The sequence below is a fragment of the Dipteris shenzhenensis genome, chromosome 5, assembly GCF_047967505.1.
Source record: "Dipteris shenzhenensis isolate YYH24624 ecotype China chromosome 5, Dip_SZ_1.0, whole genome shotgun sequence".
In the NCBI taxonomy this organism is placed as follows: domain Eukaryota; kingdom Viridiplantae; phylum Streptophyta; class Polypodiopsida; order Gleicheniales; family Dipteridaceae; genus Dipteris; species Dipteris shenzhenensis.
In genome coordinates this window covers 32,811,316-32,835,043 of record NC_141600.1, presented here as the reverse complement: position 1 = coordinate 32,835,043, position 23,728 = coordinate 32,811,316, and the positions used below count along the sequence as shown (strand labels likewise).

Here is a 23,728-nt window from a genome sequence, read left to right as displayed (position 1 = left end):
CTTTCTACACGAGCCTGGTGTGTTCGTGATCGAACTCATATTTGACCAAGAATCGCTTGTTGATTCGTGCCTCTTTAGCTTTGGATTTCCCCTCCCCTTCCAATTATTGTCTATCTTTCTTTTATCTTCCAATTTGCCATCTTTATTTTTCTTCCTCTTGGCATTCTCATGTTAGAACAACTGAAGTGTCTATGCTAGAATTATTGTCTTGCCTCTTCTTGAGTTCGCCAATCTTGACTTGCCCTTTTGCTTTTGCCATGTGTGTGTCTGATTGAGCGTTGAAAGCTTTCTTTTCAACCTTGGTGTCACCATGCTTGTTGTAGATTTTAGTACAGCTCCCTTTGCTGCAGCATTCTCAGGCATAAGTGGACTACTTCATCTCCCTGTCGTGAATGCTGTCACAAAACCTTGATAACTCTGAGGAAGCTTGTTAAGCACCATCAATTAAGAGCCTTTCTTTCAGGCATTTGCTAAAGATGTTTATGTTTGTGCAAATAGCGATTGCTACTTGCTGCTAGCCACATGTACGAACCATGATATTCTTTAAAGCTTCGTGAGGGGACTCTTATGAGCTCCTATGAGTTTAGTCTATTTTTATGATGTTAAATTGGATGCTTTTTATTAATCTATTTTATTTCAGGAGTTTACTTAATTTTATGCTTATATTGCTTGCAGGAGAGGCGTTGAAAAAACTTGAGAAAGAGAAGAGAATCGTTGTGCGGTTTGTGATTGGAAGAAGGTACCTGTTTTGCATATTAAAATGTAGGGCTTTAAAGAAGTTTTTGGTACAATATTCGGATTTCGCAAAGCAATCTTTTAGTGTGGTGGATTGTAAAGTCGGTTACATGATGCACATTTAGCATGTTGGTTTTTTTTAGCTTCGTTTTTTGCAGACTTGTACTGGAGGTTTCTTAATCAAGGCAGTAAGTGGTGTTGTGGATTTGGATGTTTATAGTGCAAATAAGGGAGATAGCTCAGATCGACTTATTGATTCAGAAAACAAGGAGACAAGTGATTTTCTCACTCTTGTAAGCAAACCTTGTGTAGAGGAGACTTTATTTTCTCGTGAGAAATTTACTGTGAGCATCTACTAATGATATTCATAGATGATGATGGATGTCTATACGTAAATCAATGTTTCTTGCTCCTTATTTCTTGCAATCAATACCAAATTTAATCTTGGCTTTCAGCATCTCATGGGTTCACGGGATCGTGGAATGCTAGGGTTTGGTAATTTTAAGTGGAGGCTTGATGGTCATTGAAGCTGAGGGGGTTGACAGCATGAAGATAGGGGTGTTTGGGGATGGCAGGGGCACATGCTGAGTGAGCTTTGGATGAGGCATTGGGGAGCAGTACTACAAATGACCGAAAAGAAGCTGGCAGGTGAGCACATGGTATTGCAAGATAGGTTTTGCCAGAGCGAATGTGCATAAGGTGAGCTCAGAAGTAGCTTGATCGTTGGGTGCAAGTATGGTGCCGTTCAATGGAAGAATAGAAAGATCAATTGTGTCAATTAGTGTCACAACCAAGGGGGGGAAGGAGGGGGGATGGAAGAGAGACAAAAAGGAGGGAGATGCTAAGAGTGAGACACACCTGTGACACACAATGACCGTTGGTCAAAACTAAAGGGAATGTGAATTGAGGAGCCAAATAAATAACTTGTTTGGTAACAATGTTGCATAATCAGATCCTAAGGATGTCTAGTTATGACTTAGTCAACTCTTTTCATCAAACAAGCTTCCAATGGAGGTGTTGTGTGAAGCATGTGAGCCGCCTCCGTGACGGCACAATTGATTACTTGTGAGTTGTGAGATGGGGAGTGTATAGAGGAGTACAGATCCGGTGTACTACAGGCCTAGTTATTGCTGCCACATGATTGGATGGCTCTCTATATATGTTCATCAAAATGTGAAGACGGAATATGAAGTGGTGGAGCTAGGAAGTAATTGACTAGGGACGAGGATAGACAAGTCTAATGTGAGAATTGGCACGGTAGGATAGACCACTAAAGGAGCAAGATGGTTAGCAGAGGCATTTCGTTGAAATTTCTAGCCTCAAGGCTATCTTGCATTGAGGTGTACCTTCAACTCCATCTACTAGTGGCCACATGTCCTGCTATGGAACACATAAGCAGCCCTCTCTCTTTCCTAGGTAGGGCTTGACAATGACATGCCAAAGAACTAGATAAATAGCTTGGAAGAAAGTACTACGCAAGAATGCATGAGTAGGATGGCACAGAACTAGACTTTGAGTACCAACGCCTGGAATATGTGGCATGTGAGGGACATAAGGAGGGACAGCAATGGAGTAGGCAGCATACGAGGGGTAAGAGGTTAGGGCAATGCAAGAGGGTTGGTAGGTAGCGCTAGAGGGGGCATAAAATGTTGCACGAGAGGCATGGAATGTTCGGAGAACAAAGTGTGTAGACAATGGATGAGGAAGGTTTAATGCAAACTTCTTTAAAAGTGTAAGAGTGTGTGTGCATGCCCTAGTTCAAGTTATGTTGTGTGTTCTCAGCAGTCTTGATATGGTAGCAATTATCAGAGGGCCAAGTATCAAATGCTTCTCTCGTGATGCATCCTTGCGCTCTGCCTTTTGTGTTCCCTTGACGTTATTACAAGAATGAGATGGCTAATACCATTACACTGTGTCTGTAGTATTCCTTTTATCGCAATCTGCCTCACTATGCTCGTGGTTGGAATAGGAGATGCATCATATGCCATATTTTTGTTTGAGTTTGGCAAGCTTTTTGGAGGTCTACACCTTTGCTTTGGTTGCTTTTATGGTCTCAAGTTCATGGCATAGTTGAGAACACTGCTCCTTTTGGCAACCATAAGACGTGTGCTGCTCTTTCACTAGGCGAGCATTGTCTACTCAAGTGCCCTGTTTCTTGGAGGTATCAAGGATCACAATGTGAGGGAGGATTTATAGAGTTGGCATCTCAAGACCCATCATAGGCCCATCATAGGAAACTAACTTGATATTCTTTTGCACTTTATACAGAGTCTTTGCTTTGTGATGGGATGCATCTATTGACTAGTGAGAACTATGAAAGCGATGATGTCCTTTCCTCTGCTGATGCATAGGTTACAAAGAGAAGTTGCCAAATGAGGACGTCGACGCCTTCTTGCAATGCGGTTCACCGTGATGCTGGAATTTAGATCGGCCGCATTCTTCGGTGCTCGCACTCCCTTGGATCTTCTAAGAGATTCATTCTCTTCCTGTAGCTGGTCATTCGGGATCTGTAACTGGGGGATCTCTTCGGAAGCAAGTCATAGGAGGAGGTGCCGGTAAGGAGCCCATGGTGTAGTGTTGGACGAGACCTAGAGTGACTGACTCTTAGAAGGGATTGATTGTAGTTCCTAGGGGACAACCCAATTGGCAAATACCTAGATTCGCCTAACTGGTATGGACTAATGGAAACCTATAATTGGGACAAAACAATGACCGTTGTGAAACCACACCTTCTCTCCTTCAGCAACTAGAGACAAAGGTACTTCATGAAATCAATGCATGTTGGAGTCAGCGGGATAGCACAACACCAATAAATGATGTCTATGTGGTTAACTAAGCCTAGTCTACATAGGGACATGATGACGGCAATGTAAGTATCGAGCCTATAACTCCAGCACCATATCAGTTGCAAGGTCTGCAATACCAGTCAGCTTCATGGCTAGAACACTAACTAACAGATATACTGCAAGCATGAACCAAAACTATTGGGAAGTAGTCGTTGTAGTAAGCAAATATCTGAGCTAGTCTCCTTGGGTGTCCTGTTCTTTTTCACATATTGAAGCCAAACAAGATGAGTGGGCCTGAAAACGCTGGACTTTCTTGGATGGATGAATGGGCAGCGTTTTCAATCATGGTAGAGTTTGTGATGGGTGGGCAGTTGGGGGATGGTTTCTACCGAAAATGGTTCAAGGATGACCATGTTGTCAAGGACTTCACATGTAGACTTCATGGCACAATTGACCTCATTCTGCTCTCCCACGTCAGCTCCTTCTAGTATTTCGTTGTTCCATTATGCTATGTTTTCTTTGCTAGCAGCCTTGGTTAAGAGACCTCTCTGCTCTCTTTTCTTACTGGTAACGTAGGAGACTGGCATTTTCCCATGATGTTGATGTCAGGAATTACTACCCAATTGGTTTTGCTCTCTTTTCATCTTCTCGTTTAGGGACATAATCAATGACAGCCAGCCTGATTTTCCTTCGATGCTGGACCTTCCATCGACAACAGCACCCTAACATAAATGTCTACTGAATTGTCAATGTGGTCTTGAGTGCCCGTGTGTTTGCCACAATCAGCCCCTTGAGACACACACCTGTGGACACACAAGGAGCGTCGGTCAAAAGGAAAGGGAATGTGCCAAATGAATAGCTTGTTTGGTAACAATAGTGCCTAATCAGATGCTAAGGATGTCTAGTTATGATTTAATCACATATTTTCTTCGAACAAGCATCCAGTGTTGTGCAAAGCTTGTAAGCTGGCTCCATGAAGGCACAATTGATTACTTGTGACGTGTAAGATGAGGAGTGTATGACGGAGTAGGTGTGTAGCACCCGGATCCGGTGTACTATAGGCCTAGTTATTGCTGCCACATGAATGGAGGGCTCTCTATATATGTTCACCAAATGCAAGGATGGAATCTGTAGTGGTGGAGCTAGGAAGTAATCGACTAAGGATGAGGATAGACAAATCTAATGTGAGTTGGCAAGGTAGGGTAGACGGGCTTGACAAGGACTTACCAAAGAACTAGATTAATAGCTTGGTAGAAAGAAGCAAGTCGAATGCTTACTATGCAAGAATGCATGAGTAGGTTGGCACATAAATAGACTCAGAGTACCGATACATTGAATGTGTTGCACGTGAGGTTCATAAGGAGAGGTAGCATCACGTGGGGGATTAAGAGGTCAGGGCAATGCAAGAGGGTTGGTGAAGAGCACTTGAGGGGGCATTAGATGTTTGGAGCAAGAGGGGGCATGGAGTGCTTGGAGCACAGGGTGTGTAGATATTGGATGAGGGAGGATTAATGCAAACTTCCTTGAAAGTGTAGGAGTGTGTGCACTTGCCAAAGTTCAAGTTGTGCTATGTGTTCTCAGTGATCTTGACATAGTAGCAATTATCAGAGGGCCAAGTATCAAAGGCTTCTCTTGTGATGCATCCTTGCACTCTCCCTTTTGTGTTCCTTTGATGTTATTGGCTACTACCAATTTGCCTCCCTATGCTCGTGGCTGGAATACGAGATGCATCGTATGCCATATTTTTGTTTGACCTTCATGTTCTCCAACTCCCACTTGCACTTTGGCAAGCTCTTAGGAGGTCTTTGTCTTTGATTTGCTTGCTTTTATGGACTCAAGTTAATGGGATAGGTGAGAGATGCAACACTGCTCCTTTTGGCAACTATAAGGCATGTGTTGCCTTTCCACTAGGTGAGCATTTTCTTATGAAGTGCCTATTGCTTGGAGGTATTTAAGGGTCTCGATGTGAGCGTGGGTTTCACAATCTCCTATCGAGTAACCATCCATTGGTGAGCATCACTCACATGATTGGGTAGTTGTGCCTTTAGAGCCTTTACACGAGAAGCCAACCCTAGTATTGTCTTGTGGGTGAAGTGCTTGGATGAGCGAGGAGAATCATAGGAAACGGACTTTATACTCTTTTGCAATTTATACATACTCTTTGTTTTGTGATGGGACACATCTGTTGACAAATTAGGAGTATGAGAGTGACGATGTCTTTTCCTCTGGTGATGCACAAGCTACAAAGAGGAGTTGCTAAATGAGATGTCAACACCTTCTTGTGATGCCGTTTACCGTGGTGCTGGAATCTAAATCGGTTGTGCCCTTCAGTGCTCGCATCTCCCTAGGATCTTGATTTTGAAATACGTTTTTGAAAGGGCTCCTTGAAAAGTGTGGCAGATGCTTTAAGTTCAGTCATGTTCATAAATGCTATGTCATTTACAGAAATATCCTCATACATATTTCAATCCTTGAGAGGGCTCTGGGTAACTTCAGGTTTTTTTGGCAGAATGTCTAGGATGAGAGCTCCATGGTTGACCAGAACTCAGGGATGTGCCACCTACAATACAGGCGGCGGGCGATCAGTGGATGACTAGGGATGGCTTGCTGTTCTAGAATGAAAAGTATGCGTATTAGATGTTTCGGATCTTTGATCCAAGATTCTCTAGGAGTGTCATGATGCTCCTAGCGCTGGACATCCAGGGGTACATAGGACTCTGTCTCTTGTGAAACATATCTTTTATTGGCCTAAGATGTGTGCATTTGTTGAAACGTGTTTGTCAGGTTACTAAGGCCGAACGTCTTAGAATTGTGGGTTTATTACAACCATTGCAAATCCCGAGTAATAAATGGGAAAGTATTTCCATGGCTGAGTCTGCCCTTCACCTTCGGAGTGCTGACAGAAAGTCAGTACGAAGACTTTGTATAAATTGATGCTCAAGTATGTGTGGGTGTGTGGATTTGTATGTGTGAGAGCATATTTTTATACTATGGTCTACACCCACTGTTGGGCGCTGATGACGTCAGTGGGGATGTCATAGTAGCTAGTCCCTGGTATGCATGATGGAGTTTATGATTTTCAACCTTGTGAGTGACTATCATGAGATTGAAACTGCACTATGTTGTGTTTTTAGAGGATGAGTTTGGGAATGTTCCTGGATTCATCTAGGTATAAGTATTTCCATGGACTTTATTATTACGGGTTTGCCTAGAATGTGCAAGGGTATTAACTCCATTTGGGTCATAGTTGATCGTCTGACAAAAATGGATAGATTTTTACCTACTAGATCGACCATATCACCTATTCAGTTGGCTCACGATTTTTTGGACCAATTGTTTAAGCTATATGGTTTGCCTTCAAACATAATCAGTGACCAGGACTCTAAGTTTACAAAGTAACTTTTGGACACTTGTTTTTGAGAAGTTGGAAACTACTCTTAAGTATGAGTTTCTCAGATCATGCACAGTCTGATGGCAGTACATAGAAGGTTAACCAGTTGGTTGAAGATATGCTTCGTGCATATGTTTCTAAGAGACAGTCTTGAAGACTATCTCCCCATGATAGAATTTGCTTACAACAGTGCAAAGCATTCAAGTACAGGTTACAATCCTTTTATGCTAATGTACGGGTTTCAACCTAAATCACCAGTTATGGTTGGGTTCAAGGGAATACAATGATGATGCAAGGACATTCTTGCAAGACATGCAAGAAATGTTGCAGTTTGCCAAGGAGTCCATCAGAAGTACCCAGGATCGAGATAGATTTTATGAAAATAGACATCGTTCACGCAGAGAGTACTCTGATGGAACGATGGTATATTTACGTATTCCCAAGGAATCCAAGAGTTTTAAGTATTGGTTTGGTTCCAAAATTATCCCTCAGATAGTGTGGTCCGTTCAAGAGTATTAAAAGAATTGGACCGGTTGCATATAAACCAGAATTGCCTCCTGATGTTAAAGTACATCCAGTTTTTCATGTCAGTAGACTGAAAGAGTTACTGGGTGCAGATGATCAGCTTGTTTCTGTCTGTGGGCCTGCAGATTGTGCACTGACTGCCCCAACCTGCAGCAGACTGCTCTGACCTGGCTGCAGATTGCCCCAACCTGCCACCTGTCCTGCGCCCGCTCCTTTCTGCAGGTTGCTGTACATTCTGTATGGGTGCTGTATGGACTGATGCACTGCGGAACTGCTGACTGTACGACCCTGTATGGCTGCTATATGCAGCCCATCTATTGACTAGACGGCTGCCTGTGTGGCAGTCCATTCCTGATCTGCTGGCTGACTTGCTGCATCTGCTGTCATGGGCTGCATGGCTACAGAGCTGTCACGTAGGCAGCCATGCCATGGGCTGTAGATGCCTGGTACAAGCACAAGCAGGAGCAAAGACGGAGTTGACACCAGTACCCCTCTCCTTTGAAAAAAATCAGCATAGTGTCCCTTTTCTCGTATGAATTAAGTGGAGTTTTGTGTAGAATGAGGTCTTCAAAAGAGAGAATTTACTTGATCGTGTATCCAATCTGTTGAGTGGGCCCCTTGAGGCCTGGAGCTTGAAAGGCCTTCAAGTGATGAGAGGCCCTCAAGCGATTTAGGTGCCTATAGATGGATCAAATGAACTTAGGATAAGATCATGCAAGATGTGTTGGCTGTTTCTTAAGCATGAGCCTAGGAGGTTGATGGAGTGGCTCATTTTTGGAGACCCATTTCCAGGTTGGTCATAGCAACTCCCATTTATGCTAACTAAATTCTCTCAATAATATCCCTCTATCCTGTCTGTTTAAGCTGTGTCTTTCCAGCTACTTGGATTTTGATTTTCCAGCATGGATTCCTACCATTCCCATATGTTTGCTTGATTGTTTATTTTCAAGCATCCAAGGATACAGCAAAAACTTCAATATTCTCAGGCGTCTTACGAATCCTAAATACAAACTTAAACTCGGTATAATTTTATGTGAAAACATTTTGGGAAATGTAATGAAGGTGGGAAAAAGAAGGATTTTAAGGGGGAAATAGATGGGAGAATAGTAGGGGAAATGTGGGAACTGTGGGGGACTATATAAGTCAACCCAAAAGGATTGTAAGGGACTTTTTGATGTGACATCTAATCCTATCTACTCTCCCTTCCTCCTTCCTGCCTATGCTCACTCACTCTCTCTCCCTCTTTCCTACTCCCTCTCAATCTCTCCCTCTCTTCCTACCTCATTTTCTCTCTCCTACCCTTCCTCTCCCTCTTCCCCCCCTCTCTCTCCTCTCCGACTTCTGCTCCTCTATTCCCCTTTTTCCAAATCTGTCCCTACCCCCTTCTCTACATTGGTATCAGAGCATCGACTCTGGCACCTTTGCTTCCCCTTTCACCTTTCACTTCAGCTCCTACGCGAACCGCAGAGCGGTGAATCTGGCCAGAGAGAACAACTATGGTCTAGCGAAGTACAGATGCAGGAGTCAAGAGTTCAGACTTGACTAAGGTTGCCTACGTCAGAGGCTTCAATTTGGAAAGACAGCGCTCCACAACAGCCCATGAGCAAAGAGCAAATCCACGAGCAAACAACTAACAAGCGCCCTCCGACCAGAAGCAAACAACAACTTGCCTGACGACCACGAGCAAACAGCAGATCCACGATTCTACCACAACTAATCCGGAGCTCCACACCTCTATCATCGACGGCAGTCTTGCCCTCGAGCTGCCCGTCGCCACGCCCTTGAGCTGCCCGTCCCATCAGACCACGCGACCAGACCTTGCTCTGCTGTGCGCCATCAACGTGATCTCCGAGCTACCAATAGCTTCTGACCATTTCGGGGCCGCTCTCCTCTGTTGGGCTCTGCTTGGATTGCTTTATGCGTGGACCGCTGTGGCTGTGACCTCTGAGCTACCCATCCATCTTCGCCACGCCCTTGCTGTGCTGCCATGTCACCCGTCCCCCGTTGTGCTATGCCGTCGTCCACCGTCGCTACCCATCGCTGCCATACTGTCACTTCTTGCAGTTATCAGGTTAGTGTGACTCGAGTTAGTCATATTAGTTGGTCAAGGTTAGTTAGCTAGGTTAGTTTGGGTTGGTAGGTTTGGTTAGGTTTAGCTAGTGGAGTGGGTTAGGTTAGTAGATTGGGTTAGGTTAGGTTTAGTCAATTAGGTTTAGTTAGTCTGACTCTAGGTTAGGTTAGTATTAACTAAGGTTAAAGGCTAGTTTAGGTTGGTCTAAGACAGTGCCCTAACAATCCTAAAGGTCTTAGGCTAGAACTGCCCTAACTGGCTTAGGTGACTTGGGTTTCCCCCTTCCTAATTTATTATCCTTATATGAGTTCAAGGTGATGCCTTTTGGTTTGACTAATGCACCAGCCACCTTCCAGGCACTCATGAACAAGATCTTACACCACCTTCTTTTCAAATGTGTGCTGGTATTTTTCGATGACATTCTCATTTATAGTAAGGATGCACAGGAACACATTGACCATATCCGACAAGTGCTAGAAATCTTGAGAATGCATCAGCTTTATGCCAAGGCCAGCAAGTGCACATTTATGGCAGAGGAGGTTGAATATCTTGGTCATGTTGTAAGCAGGCACGGAATCAGGGTAGACCCAGCTAAGGTGAAATGCATTAAGGAGTGGCCGCAGCCACAAAATACCACGCAGCTCAGAGGTTTCTTGGGTCTTGCTTCTTTTTACAGGAGATTCATTAGGCACTTCGCCAAAAGGGCTGCCCCTCTCACTGATTTGCTGAAAAAGGATGCCTTCCAATGGTCAGAAGCAGCACAACTCAGCTTTGATAACCTCAAGAATGCCCTTAGCAATGCACCTGTATTGGTGTGCCCTGATTTCTCACGGTCTTTCATTATTGAGACGGATGCCAGTGGCAAGGTTTAGGGGCTGTCCTAAAACAAGAGCATGGTGTGATTGCTTTTGAGAGCAGGAAGTTTAATGCCAGAGAAATGAATTATCATGTTTATGATCAAGAGATGCTGGCAATCTTGCATGCTTTTGCAAAATGGCACCACTACCTGTACGGTAGCAAGATTAAGGTCAAAACGGATCACAGGACACTCAAGTACTTCCTAACGCAGCGTAATTTATCCATGAAGCAGAAGAGATGGCTGGCTGCGGTTCAGTCCTATGATTTTGACATTGAATATAGAAAGGGGAAAGAGAATGTGGTTGCTCATGCCTTGTCCAGGATGTGGTCATGCAAACTGTCTGCCATTTCCACGCTTCATCAGGAGTGGATACTTGGGATTCAGGAAGAATACATGCAAAATTCTGATGCAGCTCCTATTTTTTGTGGAGTTACAGAGTCCGTCCAGCCAAGGACATGTTCGATTTCAGCTCCGCAACGGACTGTTATGGTGCAGGGACAGAATTTATCTTGTGCCAGACTCCAAGTACAGGTTGATGGTATTACAGGAAATGCACTCATCCCCTATGTCAGGGCATACGGGTATCACAAAAACATATGAAAAAGTCAAGGAGAGCTTTGTTTGGGATGGTTTGTGGCGAGATGTGGTTAAGTTTGTCAGTGAATGTTTGCCCTGCCAACAAAATAAAGTGGACAGCCGGTTACCCGCAGGCCTTTTGCAACCACTACCCATTCCTGAAGGCAAATGGACTCACATTGCCATGGACTTCATTACAGGCTTGCCTTCTATAGATAAGGGTTGGGATAGCATATTTGTGGTGGTTGACAGGATGACTAAGCAGGCCCATTTCATACCAACTAAAACTCGGAACTCCGCTTCACAGGTTGCCTGGCAATTCATTGAGTATGTGTTCAAGCACCATGGTTTTCCTCAGGAGATTGTCAGTGACAGGGATGCTAAATTTATGGGTCACTTTTGGCAGGAGTTATTCACTGCAGTTGGTACTTCCCTTGCGCCTAGTACTGCTTATCATCCACAGACGGATGGTCAATCAGAGAGGGTGAACAAGTGGGTGGAGGAGTATCTAAGGCATTACTGTCATGACACGCAGAAGTCTTGGGACAAATGGTTAGCATTGGCTGAATTTTGCTACAACAGCACCAAACACCTCTCTATTGGCATGAGTCCATTCGAGGCTATGTATGGATGCAAAGTGGGAATGCCTTCCAAGGTTGCAGAGTTGGCTGTGAAAAATCAGCAAGCAAGGAATGATTTGGAGAGTATGAATGCCCTTCTGCAGTTGGCTAAGAGGAATATGCAGGATGCCCAAGCCAAGCAGAAGAAGTATGCGGATGAACAAAGGAGGTACTTATCTTTTGAAGAAGGGGATTATGTGCATTTACGTCTCCATAAGAATCGATATTCCTCGCTGAAAGGTAATACCAACACAAAGCTTGCCCACAGGTATTATGGCCCCTACAAAATCATCCGCAAAGTTGGGCAGGTAGCATATCAGTTGGAACTACCCAGTACCTCTAAGATCCATAATGTTTTCCATGTATCCTTGCTGAAACCACATGTCGGACAGCATGTCCAGGTTCTTCCTGAGCTGCCTCCTATGGATGAAGAGGGCCACATAATCTATGTGCCGGAGCAAATCAAGGGCTTCAGAGATCATGTACTCAGGAACAAAGCCTACACAGAATACCTCATCAAATGGAAAGGTTTAACGGAAGATGAGAATTCTTGGCAACCTGAGAGCATTGTGCAGGACTACCCCTATCTCCTACAAAGCTGATCAGTTTCTGTTGTATCCTTCTCATCCAGGGCACCCTCTTGGAAATTTTGAGGGCAAAATTCTTTGGGAAGGGATGGCTGTAATGAAGGTGGGAAAAAGAAGGATTTTAAGGGGGAAATAGATGGGAGAATAGTAGGGGAAATGTGGGAACTGTGGGGGACTATATAAGTCAACCCAAAAGGATTGTAAGGGACTTTTTGATGTGACATCTAATCCTATCTACTCTCCCTTCCTCCTTCCTGCCTACGATCACTCACTCTCTCTCCCTCTTTCCTACTCCCTCTCAATCTCTCCCTCTCTTCCTACCTCATTTTCTCTCTCCCACCCTTCCTCTCCCTCTTCCCCCCCTCTCTCTCCTCTCCCACTTCTGCTCCTCTATTCCCCTTTTTCCAAATCTGTCCCTACCCCCTTCTCTACAGGAAAAAAGAAAATGTTTCCTTGAAACCAACTCATTGTGTTAGTGCTCGCAAACGATAACAGCATTATTGGTACAAGATCTAAAATGATTTCCTTGTTTGCTTTTTTGTGACAAACATGTTTTCCTCCAGGGCATACATTGAATGCTGGGAGACTTCCTTTTTATTCATGTTGTTCATCCATGTGCGTGTACTGTTCTGGACTGGACCTGACGACTTGAGTCCTCTGTTCATATGCTGCAATGACCATTTATATGCCTTTTGCACATAGTACCCAGTAGTGCATAAACTGCTTTCCTTATTTTGTCAAATCTGAATTTCCCTGTAGCACATACAATAGGATGCCACCTTACAGTTTGCTGCATACTAGACCAAGCCTTTTTTTAAAGATCTTTTTGATAGACAGTATGTATTAGAAGAATAAAATGTTGTTAATTATGTATTAGAATACCTAGGAATTTGTGTATACATTTGGTACTCGACCAGGGTCCTGCCCACTATTTCTGCAACTCCAATTTGCTGAGGGCTGGTATGGAGTGGTGTGCCGTCTTTTTATGCCTCAGGATGCAAAAAGTAAATAGCTTGTTTGGCCAAAGGTTCTGTCTTACTTTCATCTACGGAGATGTAAATTTCCTTCTTTTTTGGCTCACACAAGCAACTTAAGTGGTCCACATATCAACAACTCTAGATTAAACTATCCATCAGTGAGCCATCTTTTGCTTTTACCACTTCTTATTGCATCCACCCCATTTCAGTTTTTTTGCAGTCTGTGATTGGATTTACAATACGTCTAGACAACATGCTTGATGCAATGTAGATGGCTCTTGAGCCATAGGTGAAATTAAGATTTTATGAGAATACAGTCATGATTGCTGAAAGATTCTCATTACTCACATGGGAAGTCACATTTTTATGCAGGACAAGCATGTTGAGGTATCTGAAGAGTTTGCAAGCAAGGCAAAATCCTTTTTTAGTGTAGCTGTTGAAACTTGGGATGCTGATTTCTATGTAAAGGTTGATGATGATACATTTGTAAACATTGGTGAGGCTCAAAATTGCCTTATAAATCTGCAAAAGTAAATTGTAAATGTTTATTTCTAAGATGTAAACAACGACTGCTATGCCTATATTGTTTTTCTGACGAAGCTAGAAACAAAAAAGTTTGTAAGTTGAACATTTCATTTATGCAGATGAGCTAGGGAAGGTGCTCGCTAGCTATTGGGATAAACCACAGGTTTATGTTGGTTGCATGAAGTCAGGAGACGTTATAACTGAGGAGTATGTAGTCATGCAGCAAACATTCTTTGATAGCATTATTTCACGCTTGCCAATCACAAAATCTTCTTAAGAGTGTTGATTTGTATGTCATTTTTCGCTAATTAGATTAGCCTTTGACAAATTGCCCAAGTCCTTTATACGTTTTCCATGTCATTCTTTATTATAAAGACATTTACAGCTAGTTTTGTCTCCTTATGACAATCTTTGTCATTTTGACAATGATTTGTTTAATGCAGGGGCCAGCGTTGGTATGAGAAAGAGTGGTGGAAATTTGGTGATGGAAAGTCGTGAGTTAATTTGGCCATCTTCATGCAAAATCCGATTACTGATGTTTTGTCATTTATCTCAGTTTTTTCCTCTTGAGTTTCCTTGTGTGTATCATCTTTTTCCTGACAACTAAGTTTCAGTGAACATATGAGCAGCTTCATTGCAATTAGCTTCTTGAAGCCTCATTGGCAGCTGTATGTGGATCTTTCAAGGATATTGGGTTAGACTGTCATAGGCTCATAATTTACTGTTAGGTTTTCTAACATGAAATCCTAGAAACGTTAACTCTCCAGCTGGAGAGGGGACTTTTTCAATTGATTTCCAAACTGTAAATACAAGAATGAACAGAATACAAAGGATTTAGCTGGCTGAAGGGAAGCATAAAAGAGGATGCAGCACATGATGACATGTCGCACTAGACGCAATGTCAGCTGTATCATTGCAAAGAAAAAAAAGATAAGCAGCCCGTAGTTTATTCAAATTGCTGTCTAGACATTAGGCATTACAACTGAAAACACTGAGAATTTGCTCTCTAAAAGTAGAGCTATCCTAGAATGAGAATCAGGACATGTCATATCCTGCAAACACTTACTTTAGTGACTACAATACGCCAGTGGAGCTTGTTTCAGCACATATAAAGCTTTGTTAAGCTTGCAAACCTGAAGTGCATTGCCAGAAAGTTCACATCCAAGAGGTTGTTTGACATAAACCTCTTTCTACAAGTCCCCATTAAGGAAAGCTGTTTTTATGTCCAACTGATGGACATTCCAAACAAAATTTGCAGCCATTGCAAGAACTGACCATATGGTTATCATCCGGGATGTAGGAGCAAAAGCCTCCTCATAATCTATGCTCTTCTTCTGTGCATAGCCTTTGGCAACCAGCCTTGCCTTGTACCTATCAATGGACCCATCTGGATTCCTTCTCACCTTAAAAACCCACTTGGTACCAATGGCATGTTTACCTAGTGGCAAATCCATAACATCCCAAGTTTGATTTTTCTCTATGGAATGCAACTCATTGTGCATGGCATGCATCCAATGCACATTATCCTTTGCTTCTTCAAAAGAGTCAGGTTCCTCTTCATCAAGAAGAGTCCCTCCATAAGCTATCTCAACTAAAAGAGCCCCCCTTGCGTGCCTTACTGCACTATGAGTCCTGCCAGGCAATGGGGCCTCAAGCCTCAGCAACCAATTCAGGACTGTTTTGACTGCGTGTATCTCTTGAATCTCTTGCGTGATAACTTCATCCACACCCTGTGGAGGTACAAAATCAGCCTGTGGCTGAATCGGGGCATGTGGATCAGGAGGAGGTTGCTGTAAATTGTAAATTCTGATTTTCAACATGAACCTCAGCTGGGGGACCAAGTGCTATAGGTAGCATCCCCTCAAAAACATCATCCGAAGAAGCTGGAATATTAAATTCAGCATGTGTATGTGCTGAATTTTCAGAAAATATAACATCTCTACTATCAAAAATCTTGCGTGAAGCAAGATTGTAGAGATGATAGCCTTTGCTTTGTGAGCTATACCCAACAAAAATGCATTTAAGTGCCTTATCTGAAAACGTATGTCTAAACTCCACAGGCACGTGAGCATATGCAACACAACCAAAAACTCAAAAATGATCCACTGAAGGCTTTCTCCCATGCCATGCCTCATAGGGAGTGATTGTCTTCAAAGCCTTTGTGGGAGCCCGATTCAAAACATAGTTGGCACACATAAGGCATTCAAGCCAAAACCTATGAAGCAACTTTTTACTAGTAACCATGCATCTATCCATCTCCATAAGAGTGTGATTCTTGCGCTCAGCTTTGCCATTTTGTTGAGGTGTAAGCCTCACTGTTAGATGATGCGTGATGTCTTTCTCATTCAAAAATGCCTCAAACTCATGAGACATATACTCCCCTCCTCTATCTGTGCGAAGTGTCTATACCTTGAGTCCTATCTCATTCTCAACCATAGCCATAAAATGTTTGAAATGCATAAACACTATTGATTTTGCCTTAAGACCATAGACCCAAGTGTAGTTGGTAAAGTCATCTATGAATGTAACATAATAAAGATAACCCCCCAAAGCAGGTGCCTCATGGGACCGTAGACATCACTAAATAAGCTGTAATGTTCGTGTAGCTTTCAGTGCACCATCCTTCTTGAAAGGAAATCTATGCATCTTCCCAAGGATGCAACCCTCACATGCATGAGGAGGAGGTGACTCTAAAGGAAGCAATGCATCAATCATATCATGCCTTTGAAGTGTCATTAAGCTGCCATAGCTCATGTGCCCATACCTGGCATGCCATAACTCCGCATTCTGCATCGCAGCATTGGGAGTGCTCACTGATAAATCTTTTCTACCAAAGAAAATCTACTCACAGTGACAAATATTCTCACAACCTATCAAAGGCTCAAAATGCAATGCTGTGCTTAATGCCCAAAAATCTACAAATAGAATCTGCAAAAAGTGGCAAAAGTCTGCAAATTGACTTGCACTAAGTCCAGAAATGCTTGCAAACTTCCAAAATGCTCTTTTACCTACAAAATTGCAACCCAAATACAAAAGCACCAATTTCTTGTGGGAAATTGCATACAAAAGAGGGCAAATGGTGTGAAAGACCCAAATGTTGCACAATTTGCACTCTGCCTACAAAAGCCCCAAATTTTACTGCAAAAATTGTAGTGTAATTGCAAAAGCCCCAAAATACAGCCAAACAATGGCTCAATGCATAAATGTGCTTGCCAATAAAAAAAGCTTACTTAGTGTACGGATTCCAAAAGTGTATGGAGCATATACGATGGTACGGATATCGTTGACGCGGGTACAATGGTACGAACTCCCACGTGCTGTACAGATGCTGAGACTGTGCGGGACAATCAGTAGTGGTACGGACTGAATAGTGCCTACTGTACGTCGACCTGTACGGCTGTACAGAAGTACGACAGAACTGACGGTGAGTCAATCGTACTGTTGTACGGACGGAATGACAAACTATATGGACGGACTGCAGATGTACGGAGTACGGACGATCTGAGAGCGGCATTACACGTACAGGTATGGAATGCGACAGATCTGTACGGCGCTGCAGTACGAAATGGTGGCACAAGAGTTGTACAGTGCAGGAGCTGTGCGGATGTACGGACTTGACGTATGGATTGTACGGAACGATGGCCTTGGGTTGGAGCGGGTTGAAGTGCGGGAGCTAAGAGCTGATGTGGGAGCTGAACGTAGGTCACTCCCAAAGTGGACTGAATGAAGTGAAGTACAAGAAAGAGATGAAGGTAAAAGTGCCCTTAACCCACTTATTACATTACATTGGCACGTGGCATAACGAGAGGGTAGAAAGGGGGTTTGGTTCCACTATGTTGCCTGCCTAATAAAAATTTGAATCACTCAAACCTCACACGCAATAGAATGAGCCAGTGAACTCTTTCCAAGCCTCTAGATGCACTCGCTAATGAAATCCTCTCAAGAGGGTAGACAGCGGATAGAGAGAAGGTAGAGAGAGAAATCAGACTTTATTCATCCTCTGATTTGGGAAAACGAGCTCACACCAGAGCACAAAGGTTCCAGCAAAGTGGCTGGGCACAAAAGAGTAATCAGTTTGATTAAAATGCTGAGATAACAAAAGGAGAACACTCTACACTCTCTCCAGTCCACGTTGCCTGTACAAAAGGCTTCAGTGATGTTGGACAATGTGTGGAGACTATTTGGAAGGGGGGAAAAGAGCAGGCGCGGGAAAAAAGGGTGGCGGGGGGGGGGGGTAAAATATGCTGAATCAGCCAATTGGACACCCCCAATCGGTTCTGTTGGTTCCACCGACCAAATCTGCCCTGATTTCAGTCTGCTGGGCTGCAGATCTGCTACGGACTGCCCTCACCACTGCCAGGGCAATAAATAGGCCCTGACAATGGCCTAGACTTGCACAAACACCTCTAGCCTGATCCCGGAAATACCTGCAAATATGTCTGGTGCAAAAACTCCTTCGAGTTGGTCTAGCCTGCTACACAATACTTTGGTCCAAATAGCCCTAATCCCTCCAGTCTATGACCCCTTGTCAGCTTCATCTGGGGGACTCATAGGTGGGTCAGTGACTTCCAACTCCCCGTCTCAATGTGCAATGGTGGGCCAATCCCAATCCGTTGAATGAGGTGCTCTAGTTGGTCCCTTGGAAGTGCCTTCATGAAAACATCTGAAATTTTGTCAGCCGCAATCCGCGCGGGGGGTTAAATATGATGAATCAGCCAATTGGACACCCCCCATCGGGTCTGTTGGTCCCACCAACCAGATCTGCCCTGATTTCAGCCTGCTGGACTTGCAGATCTTCTACGGACTGCCCTCACCACTGCTAGGGCAATAAATAGGCCTTGACAATGGCCTAGACTTGCCGTTCTTTTGGGCAAAAACCTCTAGCCTGATCCCGGCAATACCTGCAAATCCGTCTGGTGCAAAAACTCCTTCAAGTTGGTCCAGCCTGCTGCACAATACTTTGGTCCAGATAGCCCTAATCCCTCCAGTCTATGACCCCTTGTCAGCCACATTTGGGGGGACTCATAGGTTGGTAAGTGACTTCTAACTCCCCGTCTCAATGTGCAATGGTGGGCCAATCCCAATCCATTGAATGAGGTGCTCCAGTTGGTCCCTTGGAAGTGCCTTCGTGAGAACATCTGAAATGTTGTCAGTGGCTGGATAGTACATGAGCTCCCCAATCTCGTTGATGATGAGCTCCTGATCAAAGTGGTAATGAGCCTCGATGTGCTTTGTCCGTGCATGGACCATGGGGGTTCATTGCAATGGCAATACAACTCTAATTCTCGCCTCCCGAAGCACAACCATATCTTTCAAAATCAATCTCAGCCACCACGTCTCACATGCTGCAATACAAGCAGCCTTGTACTCCGTCTCTATTGAAGAAAATCTGACTGTTTCTTGCTTGGCCATGAAATGACCCCTGCAGCAAGTATGAAACTATAGCCTGAGGTTGGACACTGAGCGTCCCAATCACCTACCCAATCTCAATGATGTGCTTTGTCCGTGCATGGACCATGGGGGTTCATTGCAATGGCAATGCAACTCTAATTCTCACCTCCTGAAGCACAACCATATCTTTCCAAATCAATCTCAGCCACCACGTCTCACATGCTGCAATACAAGCAGCCTTGCACTCCGTCTCTATTGAAGAAAATATGCTTAGCCATGAAATGACCCCTGCAGCAAGTATGAAACTATAGCCTGAGGTCGGACACCGAGTGTCCCAATCACCTACCCAATCTCAATGACAGAAACCACCCAACTCCAAACTTTTTCTATATGTGATACCATAAGTGCTAGTAAAGTACCTTGGCACCTATAATCCTGTTTTCCAGTGATTCTCCTTGGGTTTTGAAGAAAGTGCAGATTTGACATCCATTTGAAAAAGAGACCACCCATGATGGCAGCCAAGGCTATCACTGTTTGAATGGTCACCATATGTGCTAAAAGATCAAAGGTCTCATCGAAGTTGAGGCCATAGTTACCAAGGAACAGGAATGTTCTGAAATTGCGGGTGCCGGAACGAGAACGTTCTAGGAAGGGGGAACAGGAAACAGAACGCCACGTCATCATTTCATATGAAAATATACCAATTATGAAAAGAAAACCACTTTTAGCAGCTCTAAACTTTCCATTTCAGCTTTAGACTTTTAAAGACACTCTTAAAAGTTTAGAATACTATAGATTCGAAAGCATATAATATGCAACGTACAAAAAGGGTAGGCCATGCCTCGGGTCCAAAGGCCTTGGTACAAAATAGGACTCAAGACTCTCGAGTCAAGTACATGGTGTATTAAAAAAAGAGAGTCAGCCCTAGTGGTCTAAAGGTGGCATAGCAATAGAGGCCTCTCCCTCACCCTAGCTGAGCCTCATCATCCTGGTCCTGGTCGTGGGCCTCATCATCCTCATGCTCAAGAGCATCCTCTGCTACAGCATTGTCAAAGTTCTCATTTGGTTTAAATCCAAGATATGGTTCAAGAGTGCACTTTGCCCTGAACTAGAGTGTTTGCCTATTCCTCTTTTTGGATGCAATGTTCCCAAAATTTCTCCACAGCCGCTCAACGGGCAGAGAGCTAGCACTCTGGCTGAGTATACAAATGGCCAAACGTTGCAACAATGGAGCATCTGCCCCATAGTCCTCCCACCAACGAATAGATGAAATCCTGAACCTATCATTCTGTGCATCCTGTAAGCCAAACAACCCTTTTTCTCACCTATAATATGACAGCTCCTCCTACCTTTTTCTCCTATCATCTGCACTCAGGACAAGTCATCTCAAAACCGTCTCCCACCCTTGCATCACCTCTTTATTTGCCCCTTCCCTTGAAATTACAGATCCAAAGCAAAGGCTGCAGCCTCCGAACGTGAATGATACTTTGTCCACTGAGAGGTTGCAAGTGTCCTGAACTCCTTCCTCCAAGCATACAGACCAAATAAACATTGAATGGTCTCAATCATCCTATCCATCCCTTTATACACCTTCCCAATACAGGACTATCTAAGTCAACAAGCCTCAACATCAAAAGAATACGCTTTTTAACTTGAAGCAAGAGGCGAACATCATCCCAAAAGATGTCATCCAAGACAATGGACTAATTTCTGTGAGCGTAGAGTTCCGTTGATGACGAGCCCTGTAGAGTTCCATTCACGATGTGTATCCCACTCAACAGAAACAACAAGTTGCCTCAATTGAGGTTTCAGCTTTAAAAGCCGCTTCAACATGATGAAATTATAAGCAAAGCGCATGTCAAAATACCTCAAGAGATTCTTTTTTGGGGATATCTCGTGAAAAATAGCCAAAATGTAGTGATGGCGAGTGACGAAAGTGACAACATGATTACCCATATTAATGGTAGGATCCACCCAAGCCAACTTACCAATATCTTTCAAGAGATTATTCAGCCCATGTGCTATGCAAGGAGTGAAGGCAAGGTTGGGGTACTTCTCTTCAAGAATCCTCCTTGTTGGCCTATTGCTGGTCTCATGCTGCCTCAGCGTCCAATCTATTTGCAAGTGCCTGAAAACGCTCGGTATTTGCAGCTGGAATATTTGCAAGGAAACAATTAATACCTCCCCTCTTTACTTTCAATAAATGACTCCGCATTTGGTTTGAGCCTCGAGATTATTACAATAGGGACCATGCCACTTGCATGCTCCTCCTTTTTACTTGTCATTCCACTCAGATTTGTGGTCTTGGTCGATGCCACGGGGAGGATCCATTGAGAGAAGAGAGGGCTGAGAGAAGGGGGAGAGATTAGGCTGAGAGAAGAAGGGGGGGCTGATAGAGTGGGCTGATAGAACTTAAAAGGTAGAGAGAAGACTCGAGAGAAGGGGGAAAGACTCGTGAGTGGAGAGAGGGAATGGAGAGAAAGGGGTTGAGAGAGTGGAAGGGAGTGGAGAGAAGGGAGCTGAAGGGGTTGAGAGAGTAGAAGCGACCCGTAGACACGGCCTGACTCGTATTTCTCTCCCATTTCTTGAATTCAACTTCTTAGCTCATCATACCAATCATAGTTTCCACGTGTTTCGGAAACGGGGGTGCAGAGCACGGCGGGAAACGACGTTTCGGAGTTTCGGCCTCCGTGAGGAAACGGGGAAACGGAGTTTCGGTTTTAGGGTTTAATACATACATATATAATTAATAAAAACATTACAAAAGCTTGAAAAATAGTAACTACATCTTTGCTCAAGTTCAATATAAATCTATGATTTATCACATCAATCATTCAAATTTCAATGTCAAAGACTCAAATGATAGATCAAAATTCAGAAATGACAACTGTAGGCTCAAGGCTCAAGCCTCAAAAGAGTCAATACAAAACAAGATCCATCATCCATAATCCATATGTAATAGACTATAGTAAATACAAAACATGATAAAAAAATATCTATGTGGCTGGCAGCAGCTGCTCAATGCTGGAGCCTGGCATGACAAAATCCTAGACCTAAGTGCTCCAAAAATCACTCATCAAGATCATCCATGGAGTCACGTGTCTCCTCCAACTCATGAGAGTCAGCCTCAGATGAAGAAAGGGTAGGATCGTGGTCCTCTGCCTCTACTGAAGTGGAAGCGATGGATCCCCTGTTGGGGTAAAGGCATTATGGCCACCCTAGTACAGTTAGTACACTTAAGTACAGTTAGTACTTTTATTGCTAAGTACACTAAGTACGGTGTACTTAGTGTTGTAACCTTATCCATTGATATAAAAGGTTGACTGTGTGCTTGGGGAGGTACACACATACTTCATTATCCCCACACTCTCGTGTCTACTGTGTGTGTCGGTGTGCTCTCTCTTTCTCTCTTTCTCTCTCACTCCCACGTCTCAACTGGTATCAGAGCTTGAGCTTGCACATCTCCCTCCCACTCGTCCTCTCAGCTGCAGCACGTTTTCTGTTTGCAACACTTGCCCAAACGTGGGTCTGAGCATTCGTCCAGCAGCAGCAGCGATTTGAGGACTAGCAGCAGCAGCATTGTGTTGTGGAGCTCGCCAGCAACAGCGTCTTCAAGCAGCAGCAGCAGCAGCAGCAGCCTAAGTTGCTGCATTTCGTTGCCAGCTCGCTGCTGCTTCAGCAGTGCTGGCAGCAGCGAGCGCTGCTAGCACCAGCAGGCAGCGAAGCTAGCCAACGCCACCAGCGTCGCCTACAGGCAACGCCAGCAGCGGCGGCACCAGCAAACGCCACTAGCGTTGCCCAGCCAGGCGACACCAGCTAGCAGCGCCGCCAGGTCGCCAGCCAGGCGACGCCTGCAGTAGCCCGCCATCAGCTCGCCACGCAGGCGAGCAACCCGCCAGCAGCCCGCCACGCAGGCGAGCAACCCGCCACGCTGATTGTAATGGCTTCATCCTCGGAGTCCTCTTCTTAATATTAAGAAGTTGCAGGGTGCTGCTAACTACCCCATGTGGAAAAAGATGGTCCTGAATGTGCTAATCCTCAGGCAGTTTCATGCTCCTATTGTACACAAAGGTGTGAAGCCCACTGGCATATCTGATGATGCTTGGGCACTGGCCGATCTGTCGGCAAAGTCCATAATTGAATTGTCACTCCATGAGAGTGTTGTTTGGAATGTGGACGGTGAAACTACAGCCTGGGGTGTGTGGAAAAAGCTACAGGACACATATGAGCAGCAAAGTGCAGCCACAAAGATATATTGGTTGCGCAAGTTCTTCAATCTGAAGATGAAGGAAGGGACCTCCATGGATGCACATCTCAATGAGTTTAATTCAATTGTTACTCAGCTTGCGAATCAGAAGTACGTGGTGGATGAGGAAACCAAGGGTATGGCACTCTTGATCTCTCTTCCTGAGAGTTGGGATACATTCACCACAGCTGTGACAAATGCAAACACTTTCATAAGTTTTGCAGATATCACAGGGCTGATTTTGCAAGAAGAGCAGAAGCTGAAAGCTCAAGATGCAGTAAAGCCTAACAATGCCTTGAATGCAAGGGGGAGAAGTCAGCAAAGAGGCAAATCCCAAGAAAGGGGAAAAGGCAGGAGCAAGTCCCGCTCCAACAAAGATGTTGAGTGCTACTACTGTGGCAAAAAGGGACATACCAAAAAGCAGTGCTTTAAACTGAAA

General features: G+C 44.2%; 1 protein-coding gene across 1 annotated transcript in view; it reads left to right on the top strand.

Moving 5' to 3' along the window:
* The window catches only part of LOC147901910 (hydroxyproline O-galactosyltransferase HPGT1-like), a 36,072-nt gene that overhangs the window by 2,364 nt on the left and 9,980 nt on the right, over positions 1-23,728 (top strand). The window contains exons 5-9 of the mRNA XM_087374739.1: positions 676-739; positions 956-1,028; positions 13,500-13,623; positions 13,772-13,859; positions 14,096-14,146. Of these exons, the coding sequence (XP_087230865.1) occupies positions 676-739; positions 956-1,028; positions 13,500-13,623; positions 13,772-13,859; positions 14,096-14,146 (400 nt within the window). The remainder of the gene's footprint in view (positions 1-675; positions 740-955; positions 1,029-13,499; positions 13,624-13,771; positions 13,860-14,095; positions 14,147-23,728) is intronic.